We start from the raw sequence: 12,115 nt of genomic DNA, 5'->3' as shown, positions 1-12,115 counted from the left end.
GCGGATGGGTCGCCGCGAAAAGTCCCCTCCCCCAAAGAGACGCTGACAAGGCCGTGGATGGAACATGGATCTTTATATGGAAACACGCACTGAACCAACGAGCTCTGCCGGTCGTCCCGGCCGCTTAGCCAGAGCAGATGCATCCCCGCGGCGCTCGGAAGCCACTGATGGGGGCGGGGGGGGGGGGCTGAGCGACCGCTGCCCCCCAAAGGAAAGGCAGGCCTCTCCCCTCCGCCAGCCCCTTCCCACCTGCAGGTTACCTAAGGCCACGGGGACCCTGCCTCCATCTACACTCCCCCCACCTGCTGCAATAAATAGGGAGCAGGCCATGCTCGTACAACACAGGACAGACAAGATTCGGGGTGCAATACACACTGGCAAACAGGAGCAAGATGAGGGGGGACTCCCAGGAAAAGCCCAAGAGGAGGAGGAGGAGGCTGGTTATATAAGCAAGTGGTGCTCCAGGGCGGCAGCCGATGAGCCAAGCTGAATCCTCAAGGAACGTGAGGGGCAGGACCTCCGTGGGGTGTCCGGAAGCAGCAGATTGCTGGCTCCAGGGACCTCCAGGGGACTCTGGTGAGGCTGCCAATCCCAGGGGGGTTTCTTAGTGTTGCTGGCCACAGGCAGCTGGCAAAGGCCTGGGTGCAAGAGAAGCCACAGCTGGGAAGGGGCTCCCAATTGACCAAGCCAACTGCAAGCATCCGGCTGGGCGCATCTCTGCAGGAAGACGGGCCCTGCCCACTCAACCCCAAGGTGCCAACCCAGAGCACTTCAGGAGAAGCAGGTTCCCTCCGGGAATTCTTTGACAGAGCCAAAGCCTTGTGCTTTCGTCAAGCTGAAGCTTGTGCTAAGGGAGATGCAAGGGAAAAGATGGCCGGCTGGAAGACCTGCACGGTCAAGAGCTCATCCCTGAACCCAGAAGCCTTCTCGGAACCAGTCTAAAGCCAACTGGGGAAAGGGTGACCTCCCAGGGGCTGCAGCCGGGGCGGCCTACGGGGAAGGGGGGGGAGGGAAATTATCTGGGTGGTCACACACTGCATTCTCAGGGATCAAACCACGCTTGGGGAACTGGGGCAGCAATCCTTGCCCACCATTTGCCCGGGGAAAGAGGGGTGAAGTATCTTTCATCTTGCCTGCCTGCTTAGGGATAAAACCTTTCTCCCACAACCTCACGGACTATCTAAGACTGAAAGTTCTTCCCAGAAAAATCTCTCCCAAGTACAAGCTGAGGAGGCATTTATGCTTCAGAAACCTTTTCTAAAAACTTCTCACTGCACCAGGCCCAGAGAAAGAGGCTCCCCTTCACGGAGGGGCCTGTATTCTGGCCGACCTGCAATATCCTGGGCCTGCCTCACTTGCATGAGTCAAATACTTGTGCAAGCCTGACCCCAAAACAGAAAGGGAGGCCCTGGACTGCGAGGCTCAGGCCCTGCGAGACGGGAGAAGGGCGGGGGGGGGGGGCTGCACTTGCGTTTTGCTCCCAAAAGGGAGCGTTCTGCAGCAACCTAGCGAGAAGCAGCCGCAGCCGCAGCGTCGGTTTAACCTGGATGGGAATGAGCAGACAGACTGCAAGGCCCTGGACGAGTTGAGTGTTGCACCAACACACCTCAGAGGCGAGTTTCTCTGATGCCCACCACCTCCCATTCTGTTCCCAGTAAGGGAATCGCATCCTTTTTAACCAAAGAAATGAAATAGCCAAGTTAACTGTGTTCACTCACTCAACACATAATTGTTCACATGTATCCAATTGTCACAGGTAGCTGTTTCCTGTTCTGGTTTGCCAGTTTGCCAAAGCAAGAAAGCAGCTAATATCACTTAAAACAAAAACCCAAATCCAGTAAATATAAAAACTCTTCAAACAATTCCAACTTTTCAGGAAGCAGCTACTGTTCAGTCCAGGGAGTGGAATGTGAATGCGACCAATGAGTTTAGGCCTTTCAGCGCTATGGACAGGCTGGACACGGAGGAGGCAGGAATGGGAAGGAGAGCCAGCAGGTCGCTGACCACCACGCTCGCCACGCCATGAGCGAGAAATGGCTCAGGGGAGGGACCTTGTTCCCCTTAGGAAGGCCAAGTGACGAAAGAGGCCCTGGGACATCTTTGGCCAGCCACCTCCCCGCCTCCCTTTCCAGTGCTAAACACAACACCCAGTAACATTCAACAATGGAAAGCACGCCGAGCGAGGATTCCGTAGTGCCATGGAAAAAAGAACCGGGCTGATGGCGCTGGGGCGGGGCGGGGCGGGGGGGTGGGGGCTGTCAGGCCAGAGTTGCCTGTTTCTCTTCTGGGGTTTCCTCCAGCAGCTGCATGATGAGTTCATGGAGGGGTTTGCAGATCCTTGTGTAGCCGGCACCCGTTAGGTGCAGGAAATCGAACATGTCGTGGCATGAAATGGTGCCATCCGAGTGCACGAAGCCTCCATCCACATCCAGCAGCTGGACTCCAGCCAGCTTTGGCAGGGAGGTCTTCAAGAGCTGGTTCACCTTGGAGTTCTTCTGCCGCAGAGGGTTCGGCTTCTCGCCTCGAGGGAGCAGGCCCTTGAACGAGGGAGGGGAAAACAGCAGGTTATCCCATCCTTGGGGAAAGCTCAGCCCCAACCCCGGGCCTAGCCTCACTCTGTCCGCTGTCTGGACACGGACACACACACAGGGCCTCTCTGGCAAGCTGAGACCTGGGTCCTTCCTTGTCTTTCAGAAGCATCCTAGATTTTAGTTCTGCATTTAACACAATTCTTCCACATTGACTAGTGTCTAAACTTCTGGACCTTGGGCTTTCTTATTCAGTCTGCCTTTGGATTATGGATTTCCTGTCTGGCCGCTCAGAGGGTCAGATTAGGTACATACCTCTTCAGCCCTTATTCTTAACACTGGTACACCACAGAGTTGCGTGTTGAGTCCCTTACTCTATACTCTTTATGTGCAAGACTGCATTCCCACTCACGCTAGTAATACTATTACTAAACTTGCAGATGATACAACAGTGGTGGGACTCATGGGGGGGGAGAATAAGTCTGCCTACCGAGATGAGGTGGACCAACGGTTGCTTTCGTGGTGTGGAGACAGTAACTTGGTCCTCAACACCAATGAGGAGCTTATAGTGGACTATAGAAGGAACAGATCAGACATCCAGCCCTTGCTTATCAAATGGAGACCGAGTGGAGCAAGTAGCCAGTTTTAAGTTTCTGGGTGTTACCCTAAAAGAGGACCTGACCTGGGGGGCTCCCATTGCAGCCCTGGTCAAAAGGCCCCAGCAGAGGTTATATTATCTGAGACTTCTCAGGAGACAACTGGATGAAAAACTGCTGGTGACCTACCACCGCTACACCATAGAGAGTATCTTAACTTACTGCACCTGTGTATGGTTTGCCAATTGCACAGTGGCAGATAGGACAGCGCTCCAGAGGGTTAACACCATTGCCCAGAGGACCATTGGTTGCCCTCTCCCCTATTTGGAAGAGCTTTATAGCTCCTGCTGCCTTAAGAAAGTTCAAAACATCCTCAAAGATCCACCTCATCCTGGGCAGCCTTTTTTTGAACTATTACCATCTGGCAGACAGTACGGGACAATAATAAAAACAAGGACAAATAGGCTGAAAAACAGCTTCTATCCCAGGGCAGTAGCTCTTTTAAAGTCTACTGTATAGTGCAGTGTTGGTGTGGTATTGCGAGTTTTTGGTTCAATGTGTGGAGTATGAAGGATGTGTGTTTGTGTTTATTTTCATGGTCATGATGGACACTGAAAATGGTGTTTGATTTCATTGTACGAGGTGCAACGACAATAAACTAAACTAAACTAGTATCCCAAACTCCCACAGGTGCATTTTCAGTCTTTCCAAAATCAGTATATGAAGTATTATACTATCATCTGTCGCTCTTAAGTCAAGCTTTTTCAGGACCATCTCAGAGTTGCCTTTGTGAAATTATCCAGATGCTTACAAAAATCAAGCTGTCATAAACAATGATTAGCGATTGTCTGAGGCTTCCAGTTCCCTTCCTCAGCCAAGGTAATGCTTCTCCAAAGGATTTTCTGTAACAAAACCCAGCAGCCTACGCCAGTTCTTCTTGGGATGCTTCCCTTCCACCTGACTAAAAAAGAAACAAGAACATACAAATGCACCAAAGATGCCACTCTTACTTACCAAAACAATAATCTTAGCCTGAGGCTGCCGGGTATTGATCAGTCTCACGATGGCTTCTATTCCACCAGCTACTTCCTCTGCTGTGTTTTCATGGTTATTTGTTCCAACCCAAACAACGACGACCTGTGATTGAAGGACCAGAGACAAAATTTCCTCTGCATTACCCGGCTGCAGAGGAAAAGGAAACACTGCATGCTGCCCACATTTCAGTGCCCAGAGGACATGGCAGTCAGCAGCTTTCCGCTCCCTTGCCAGTCACAGATATCAATCAGACTGTGAATGTAATAGTTCTGAATTAAAATAACACAGAAACGCTTTGGGTATTACAAAACCTAGCAAAGGGCAGTCTGTGTGTGAGTTGCGGGGTGAGAGGGAGGAGAGAGGATGAAGAGAATATTACAGGAGGTTTCTTGTTCTTTCTCACTACAGGCACCCTACCTTGGGCTTAATATTTTCAAGTTCACCATTCTTCAGTCTCCACAAAACGTGTCCTGTAGTGTCTCCACCAATCCCAAAATTCAGTGCATGTAACGGTGAAAAAAGTTCTCGCCATATCTGCAATGATGAGTTTTAGGAATTATCCTTGAACAAAGGCAGGGGATTTCAGGAATAAATTATTGATATAGTTAAGCATTCAGAGGTTGATTGGATTTTATTCAGGCTGAAGCAAAAAGTCCATCCTGGGTCATCTGCAACCCAGATAAGGATGGGCAACACTTAAAGCATCTCCATCTGGAGGCTTGGAAATCATCCTTGGATGTCACCAAATTCTCTGGACTGGGAATGGAATTGGTTTGTCTTTGGAAAACCTCCCAAGCCCATTCCCACTATGGCACACAACTAACACTGCAAAAAACAACCAAATGATCGTGAGATCCAGCCACAATGCCGTCTCTGAGATTTTCAGGTGCTGCATTGTCCCCCAGGGCCAGATGTTGCCACCAAGGTGGCACCAGGTGTGCCCTAACTGCTTGGGCACCCTCCTCTTACAAAGGCTTGCCAATATGCCTTCAAGGTAAGAACCTTTTCCACATGACGGTCCACCAGTATTTGGCCTCATGAGCTTCCAGGAACAGCCTCCCTAAGGCGGCTTCGCTGGAGCGAGGGAGCCTTGGCCGGCTCTTCTCCAATCAGAACCACCCAAGCTTTTCCACTGGAGATCCAAGTTCATTCATGGAAATTTTACTGTTTATTCCTGCTCGATTTAAAGCTGAGGAACAGAAGAGGCGGAAGGCGGCTGCATGGTGGCGGAGGAGCAAGGGTGGGACATGAGGAGAAAGTCCCCTAAGGGGACGGGGGGGGCTGGCGCTCCTCCGAGGGGAGGGGAGGGGGAGGGAGCGCCGCCTACCTCGTATTGCTGCAGCAGCTGGACCATGGAGTCGCCCACGAACAGCACGTCGGGCTCCTTGTCCTTGCAGTCCAAGACGAACCGGTTGTGCTGCGGGGAAGGAGGCGAGCAGCGTGAAGCCACCGGCGGCTCCTCCGCTTCCCCGCACCGGCCCTCTCCCCCGGGCGACGGGCACGAAACGGGCGACCCGGCCCGCCCCGGGGGAGTTCCGGGAGGCGGCGAGGCTCACCTGGGACATCCACCGGTCGTCGCCCTGCACGTCTTCCGCGATGTGGGCCGTGGCCGCCGGGTTGGCGTCCCCCTGGCTCATCCGGTCCCTGCTGAGAGAGAGGAGGAGGAGGGGGGGCGTGGGCGGGGGGGCTCCCTCCGCCGCCCCGCCCGTCGCCATGGGAACCGGCCGCCCAGGCCCCGCCGCGCGGGAGGCTCGGCGGAAGCGGCCCGCAGGGGGTGCGCGTTCCCCGCCCGCCCCGCACTCACGCTGCCGGCGACTGCGACTGCCCCCGCGCCTCCATGGCGGCTCCTCGCCGACGATCCGCTCCGCCTGCTCGGCCTTCCCTCAGCCTCCCCGCCGCTCCGACGGGCGCGCCCCTCCCCCGCTCCGGCCGCCACACAACGCGCCTGCGCGATGACCTGCTTCCGCCCTCGCCGCAGCTCCGGCCGGAAGTCCCGCCCCCCCCGCTGCCTGGCGCCTCCCCGTTCTCCTCGCGGGCGCCCTCTTGGGGGCGGGGTCTCACCCGGTGACGTCAATCGGGCTCCAGGGGGCGCCCCCGAGCTGTCGGCCACGTGGATGTGGCGCCGCCGGGGGGGGTGGGGGGGCTCTGTGGCGGCCCCGTTGCTGAGCGAGGACCGGCGTCCGGACCGAGGCCCCGACGGGGGCTGAGTGGCACAGCCCGAGGAGATGGCTGTCGACGGTGGGATCGGGGCCTCGCCGGAGGTCATTAGTCCCAGTCGCCTGGAAGGGCGCATTCCTGCCAGGTCTTGGCCAGAGGCCGGCACCGCTTCCCGCCCCAGGAGAGCTCTGAAGCGGCCCCCGATGAGGCGCGTCCGCTCGTGCCCAAACGGCAGTGGGGAGCTGGGGGTGCAAATCAGAGGGAAGCCTTACTTCCCCACTGCCTGGTCCCGGTTCAGCACCCCAAAGCCTCCTGGCAACGAAGGATTTTCGTGGAATGGACAATAAATATTTGAAACCCACTAAGTTGGGTTACCCGACTTTGAAGATTTCTTAGGGATCTGAAATAACTGACATTTTACAATTGGAAACAGTGTAATGTTAACCATTGGATAATCATCAGTTTAAAGTCCCAAAGCAAAAATATGTTTAATTTTAGTTTTGTAAAAGAATTAGCTGTATAGTTGCCACACTCCCCCCTTTCCTATTAAGAGCATATTCTTTGGTGCTGATACCCTTCATGCACTTGCTGCTTAAAGAACCAAATTCCTTTCTCTTGATGCTTAGAGACTTGCGTGTTAACACCCTTGATCGTTCTCTGGCTGGGGCCTCTCTTCCTTTGCCAGAAGAGGTGCCCACCCTAAGTAGCTAAGAACCTGCTGCTTGTCACTGTAGCAATAATATTGAGAGCCAAAGATTTTCAAGCTGGAGATATCAGGGGTTTGAACAAGCCTTGCTCCAAGGCTGATAAGCTGTGGGAAAGGAAAGTGAAATATTTAGGGTTGGCGCAGGGAGTAGAAGATGAAACTACCCTCTTATTATAGCACAGGACATCAGCTACTCTCATGCCTTTCCCCCAAATAAAATGTCTTGTCTTGCCTTCCTATTGAATTTGACCCAGAGAAACTGAGGCCATTTGGTCTTCAACAATAATTCCTTGTTGGGCATTTTTGAGGTCACAGAACAAAACAAGGCACAGATGACTGAATCAAGGAAGGTGGTGGTGTAATGGAAATAGCCAAATAAAGCAACAGCACCAAATATGCTTTTTCACTTGAAACCCACAAAAGGTCAGGTTAGCCATCTAAGTATGAGAGTTCCTTCCTCCCCTCTAAGCAAGGATTACCCTTTGATTCTCTTTTCAACAGGTAACTCCACACCTGTTCTTTGATTTCAGAGGAGATGATGCTCCAGTGTTGTCACTGGCAACCACTGGGCTGCTGGAGACTAATTCAGCTGTTTCCCTAGGAAAAAGTTGGAAGGGAGCAGTCTTAGTAAAAGATGCAGGCCACAGATCTCTACATGGAGCAGACCCAACAGCCAGCTGCAGTCAAGCCCTTTAACTGGGAGTCATGCGCATCTCATGCAGCTTCTCCTTTTGATGTTGCCAACATGGTCCACATCTATAAACATTTGGACTGTCAAATTAATGAGTGGTCAACATTTGTGATGGATTAGAGCTGTCATTACCATGTATTAAGCTCTCAAATTCTGGAAGCACTGAGTAGCTTTTTCTGCGGCTGGGTCAAGATCATTTGGTAGCTATTAGTAGGAGAAACAATGATGAAGAAGAGGAACATAAAATGGAAAGTTATCTTCCTCTTTTCTTTTGAAGATCTGATTTAAAAAAAGACAGAAAAGGAGAAATGTGTTTATTTTGTGAATCACATTCTTACCTTTAAATTCTGCCTCCATCAGACCAGATCCTCTCTCTTCTCAAACACTCATACAAGGGGCAGGTTATCAACAGCCCTAGTGAAACAGTGATTAAATGCAGCACTGCAGGCAAACTGCCCACAGACTGAAGTCTGACCCAGAGTGGCTCAAGGTTGATTCAGACTTTTATCTTTCTGAGGATGGAAGGGTGTACTGTAAAGCACCGTGGTCCGTTATAGAAGTCTAAATGTTATTAATGTCGATGGCTATTTTATGAGATCTTAGGCAGGGTCCCCCAAATGGCTGTTCTTCTTCATCGAACAGGATCCAGTTGGGGATGGGACCTTACAATAACGGCATATGGAATATCTAATCTCAGTGCAGCTACACTTCTAAGGAGCTCAAATATGGAACTCCTCTTCCTCACACCTGTTGCTTGCAGAATGCCATAGGAGCCTTAGCTATGCTTCAGCAGGCAAAAAGCCAGCCTAGCCAACCTTCGGCGGCCAAAGAGACGCCTGGGGCCAGTTCCCAAGAACATGAAGCAACAGCAATTATCATTTGGCTGTGCTAGCAACTCACACCAAGACCTATTTTGCTTTTCCTGTTTGGTTAAAACATTACTACTTAATAAACCACCAACTACTGGAGTACCTCAGTGATGAGGAGGAAAACGTAATTTAAAATGCGCAAGCAGAAAAATTAACATCAACAATTATGATAAATCAGAGTCTGTTTATAATGTATATTTAAGGTCTTTTAAACAGCTAGCAAAGAGGCCAACTTCCTCAACTTTAGGGAGTGGATTTTAAGAACTGGGACACTGGAATACAGTACTGCAATTAATTTCCATTGTCAGCTGTATCCTTTATGAAGTTGCTCAGAACCTGGGATGTGTAAACTAGGTTTACCAGGTAAATACTTCAGATCTTAACTCTATGAATCCTAGCCAGCATGGCTACTGACAAGGTCCTGGGAGGGTTTTAGTCAAGAACTCTAGAGGGCACAAAGTAGTTCTTCCCAGCTCTTGCTGAGGAATCCCAGGTGGGAAGTCGCTTCTCAGTTGGAGTTTCCAGCTTCAATCCAGGGCGGCACAGTGCCTTCTGAGACCACAACCTAGTATTCTGACTCAGGTTTGTCCAAGCTTTTAAGACTGAGAGCAAATTGTTCTAGTCCGGAGGCCCTCTGAAAATCCACATCTATGGAAGATCAGGAACTTATTATTTCTGGTTGGGAGTCGTGAAGAATTCATCCAAATTCATCTAGCCTGCATCCACTGCAAACTTTCTGTGCTAATGCAAGGGCTCTCTTCCTACTTTCTTCACACAAGAACAATAGAGAGGTAGTTCCCACGATGTGCTGAAAAGTGCGGCTGCCACTGGCAACATTCTGCAGAAGAATCGAATGATAGCTGGCAGGAGTCCTCTTAATTCTACCTAAATGTTATTTTATAAACTGCTACCGGAGCTTTTCCATATTTATCGTACAACCGTTTCCTTTGCTTGGTTTAACCTCCCCTTTCAATTCATATGATTGATGACTGCATTCAGGGAGCTGCCAGGATCTTTATTTGGCTCGAAAAATGCCTCCTTAGGCATTGGCTCCATTTTCTGCCACGGGTTCCCTTTCTGAAAAAAAGCCGGGCGCTTCTTCCTCCTCGCCTGGCCTCGCTCGAGCGGCCTTCCTCCGTCCCGCTCCCGCCTGTCGTCGCCCGAGAGCGGCCGCTGGAGGCTGCCCGGCCCCCTCGTGCCTTTGCGGGCCGTTTTTCCTGCGACTGCCCAGCGCCCAAAGGCAGGTGGCTGAAGCCTCCCTCTGCCAGGGCGAGGCTGCCCGGCACCGACTTCGACTTGACGGTGCTGGAGGCCTCGGGCGTCTGCCTTGAACGGACCAAGCGGGCTGGGGGGAAGGCTTTCCGGGAGCCTTTGGTCAGCCAGCAGGGTCAGCTCAGCGGCGGGCGAAGGCGGCCTTCGCGGAGGTCGCTGCTACACGGAGTCCGAGGCGGCTTGTGCCTTCGCGCGCGCCGTAGCGCTCTTCCGCAGGCCAATCAGGACGCTCGTGGCGGTGCTGACGTCCTCCCGCGTCACGACCGTCGCTGCCGGGCGCGCTCCTCCCCCGCCGGTTGCTATGGCGGCGGCGGCGACCCCGCCCCTGTGCGGATGAGCTCACGCGGTGCCGCAGCTCCGGGAGGAGGAGGAGGAGGAGGCGGCGGCGGCGGCGGCGGCGGGGGCGGCGGTGCGGGGGAGGGTCGTCGTCGGCTCCTTCAGGGTAAGATGGCGGCGGCTGCGGTGTCCGGGGGGGCCCCGCTCGCGGCCCCGGGCCCCCGCCTGGCCCCGCCGCCCTCCGCGGGCCGCCCTCCGGGCCCCGCGCGCATCGGCTACTACGAGATCGAGCGCACCATCGGCAAGGGCAACTTCGCCGTCGTCAAGCTGGCCACGCACCTCGTCACTCGCGTCAAGGTGAGCCGGCGCGCCTGCCCCTCGGCTCCGCTCCGCCGCGCTACGCGAGTCCGAGGCCTCGCAGGCGGCCCGCCGGCCGGAGGGGGGAATCTAGCGGCGGAGCCCCGTCCGACCCCGGATCGGGAGGGCGGCCGCTGCGGCTGCGGAGTGCGCTCGGACGAGCAGGCCCCGCCGCGGCTCCCTCGCCGGCCGCGCTCTTCCGCCTTTGCCCGGGGATTCGCGTTCCCCGCCGAGGCCGAGGGGCGCCCCGGTCCTGAGGCGGCTCTCCGAAGCGCGCCTGGACCGGCGGGGACGCTTCCTTTGCCTTGACCTTCCGCGAGAGGCGGGGGCTTCGCGGGGGGTGTCTCGGCGGCATCTCCCCTGCCCCGGCCGCCTCCAGCCATCCCTGCCCGGAGAAGCGCCCGCTTTCCGCCCGCCTCCCAGGGCCTCTCTGCCGAGGGGAGCCGGGCGCCCGGCGGTTGCGGGAGGAGGGCCGGGGCCTGTGCCGGGTCTCCCGGGGCCCGGGAGGGGGCGAGCACTTGCCGGCGAGTTCCCGGTTCCGGATGCAGAGATGGTTTTGCCTTTGCCGGATCCTGTGGGCCAGGCGATCCAGGGTGAGCCTGGTGCAGACTTCCACTCCGGTCAGGGGAGCGTATCGGCTCCCTTAGCCGGCTCTCTCGCTGCTTGCCTTGGCCAGGGGCAGCGGGGAGCGGCTGCCCAATCTGGAGGGACCCGGCCGAACCAGCGGGTCTCCTGTGTGCGGAGGCTTTGCTTCTGTTCCGGGCAGGGAGCATCAGGCAAGGTCGCTGTTGTGATCCTAAGCTTGGAGGGACAGCCGAGGGAGCCTCTTCCCTCCTTTGATTCGATGGTGCCCGGACGGGGGCCTGGGAAGCCTGCTTGGCCTGGAACAGCTTCCCCCAGAGGTCCCCGTGGCTCCCCCCCCCCTCCCAGGGGGGAGCCCTTGTAGGGTGCAGTTGCGTTGGCTGTGGAGAGGGTGTCTTCTGGACATGCACGGTCTACTTTTTTTATTTGCTGTTGGTTTTGGTTACAGATCACTATTTTGTGGCGTCGACATTCTTGGAAGTTTACCTTGTAGTGATTCTTTTGTTATTTTGGGATGTATCTAGATTAGGGAAGCTTATTGGCTGAACACTCTTACAGTATTTTAAACCAGGTACTTGAATCAGAAAAAAAAAAATTTCTTCCTGTGTTTAGGATCCTTGGTAAAGAAATATAGTGGTTTGTGGGATCAGGGACATTGACTGGCCTCTGAAATGCATCCTGAACCTGATTAAGTTCTCCTCCTGAGTGGAGAGGAATCACTGCCTGTTAAAAGCCCGGCCCCCGATCCCTCTGAAAAATGGGCACTTCTCCAGACAGAAACTCTTCATTCTCTCCATTTCTTTGGTCCTTGAAGTTCACCTACGTTTCTGAAGGAGACCGTGATGAGCAAAGGTGGTTTAAGGAGGGTTTCTCTAGTTTCTGTGTTTGGTGGTCTTTACTGGGGTTGGTCCTGTAGTGCTTCAGAGAGCGCAGACTGGCTTCAAACACATGTGGAAACAAATGCATGACTGTTTACGTGTTCCACCAGAGAGTTTGGATGGTTCAGTGTGGGGTTAGATTTGGAGTAGGAAGGAGGTCATTATGGG

General features: G+C 54.2%; 2 protein-coding genes across 3 annotated transcripts in view; one reads left to right on the top strand and one right to left on the bottom strand.

The window, feature by feature from the left end:
• Positions 1-1,705: 1,705 nt before the first annotated feature.
• PAFAH1B2 (platelet activating factor acetylhydrolase 1b catalytic subunit 2) lies at positions 1,706-6,149 on the bottom strand. 2 transcript variants are annotated; one of them, XM_026709118.2, is made up of 6 exons: positions 5,964-6,149; positions 5,716-5,803; positions 5,487-5,576; positions 4,577-4,693; positions 4,139-4,261; positions 1,706-2,537 (listed from the first exon to the last, which is right to left on the bottom strand). In XM_026709118.2, exons 1-6 carry the CDS (start codon positions 5,996-5,998, stop codon positions 2,259-2,261), a joined length of 732 nt encoding a protein of 243 aa, XP_026564903.1. In that variant the 5' UTR covers positions 5,999-6,149; the 3' UTR covers positions 1,706-2,258. The 2 variants fall into 2 exon arrangements, with proteins under 2 accessions (XP_026564903.1, XP_087794835.1); XM_087938709.1 differs by having other exon boundaries at positions 5,716-5,806; positions 5,964-6,108.
• Positions 6,150-10,171: 4,022 nt separating this feature from the next.
• The window catches only part of SIK3 (SIK family kinase 3), a 38,057-nt gene continuing 36,113 nt past the window's right edge, over positions 10,172-12,115 (top strand). The window contains 1 exon segment of the mRNA XM_087938704.1: positions 10,172-10,487. Coding sequence (XP_087794830.1) covers positions 10,188-10,487 — 300 coding nt within the window. The 5' untranslated portion in view covers positions 10,172-10,187.

Source organism: Pseudonaja textilis, chromosome 9, assembly GCF_049901715.1.
Source record: "Pseudonaja textilis isolate UNSWEBS1 chromosome 9, rPseTex1.2, whole genome shotgun sequence".
NCBI lineage: Eukaryota > Metazoa > Chordata > Lepidosauria > Squamata > Elapidae > Pseudonaja > Pseudonaja textilis.
This window is presented reverse-complemented; position numbering and strand designations above follow the sequence as displayed.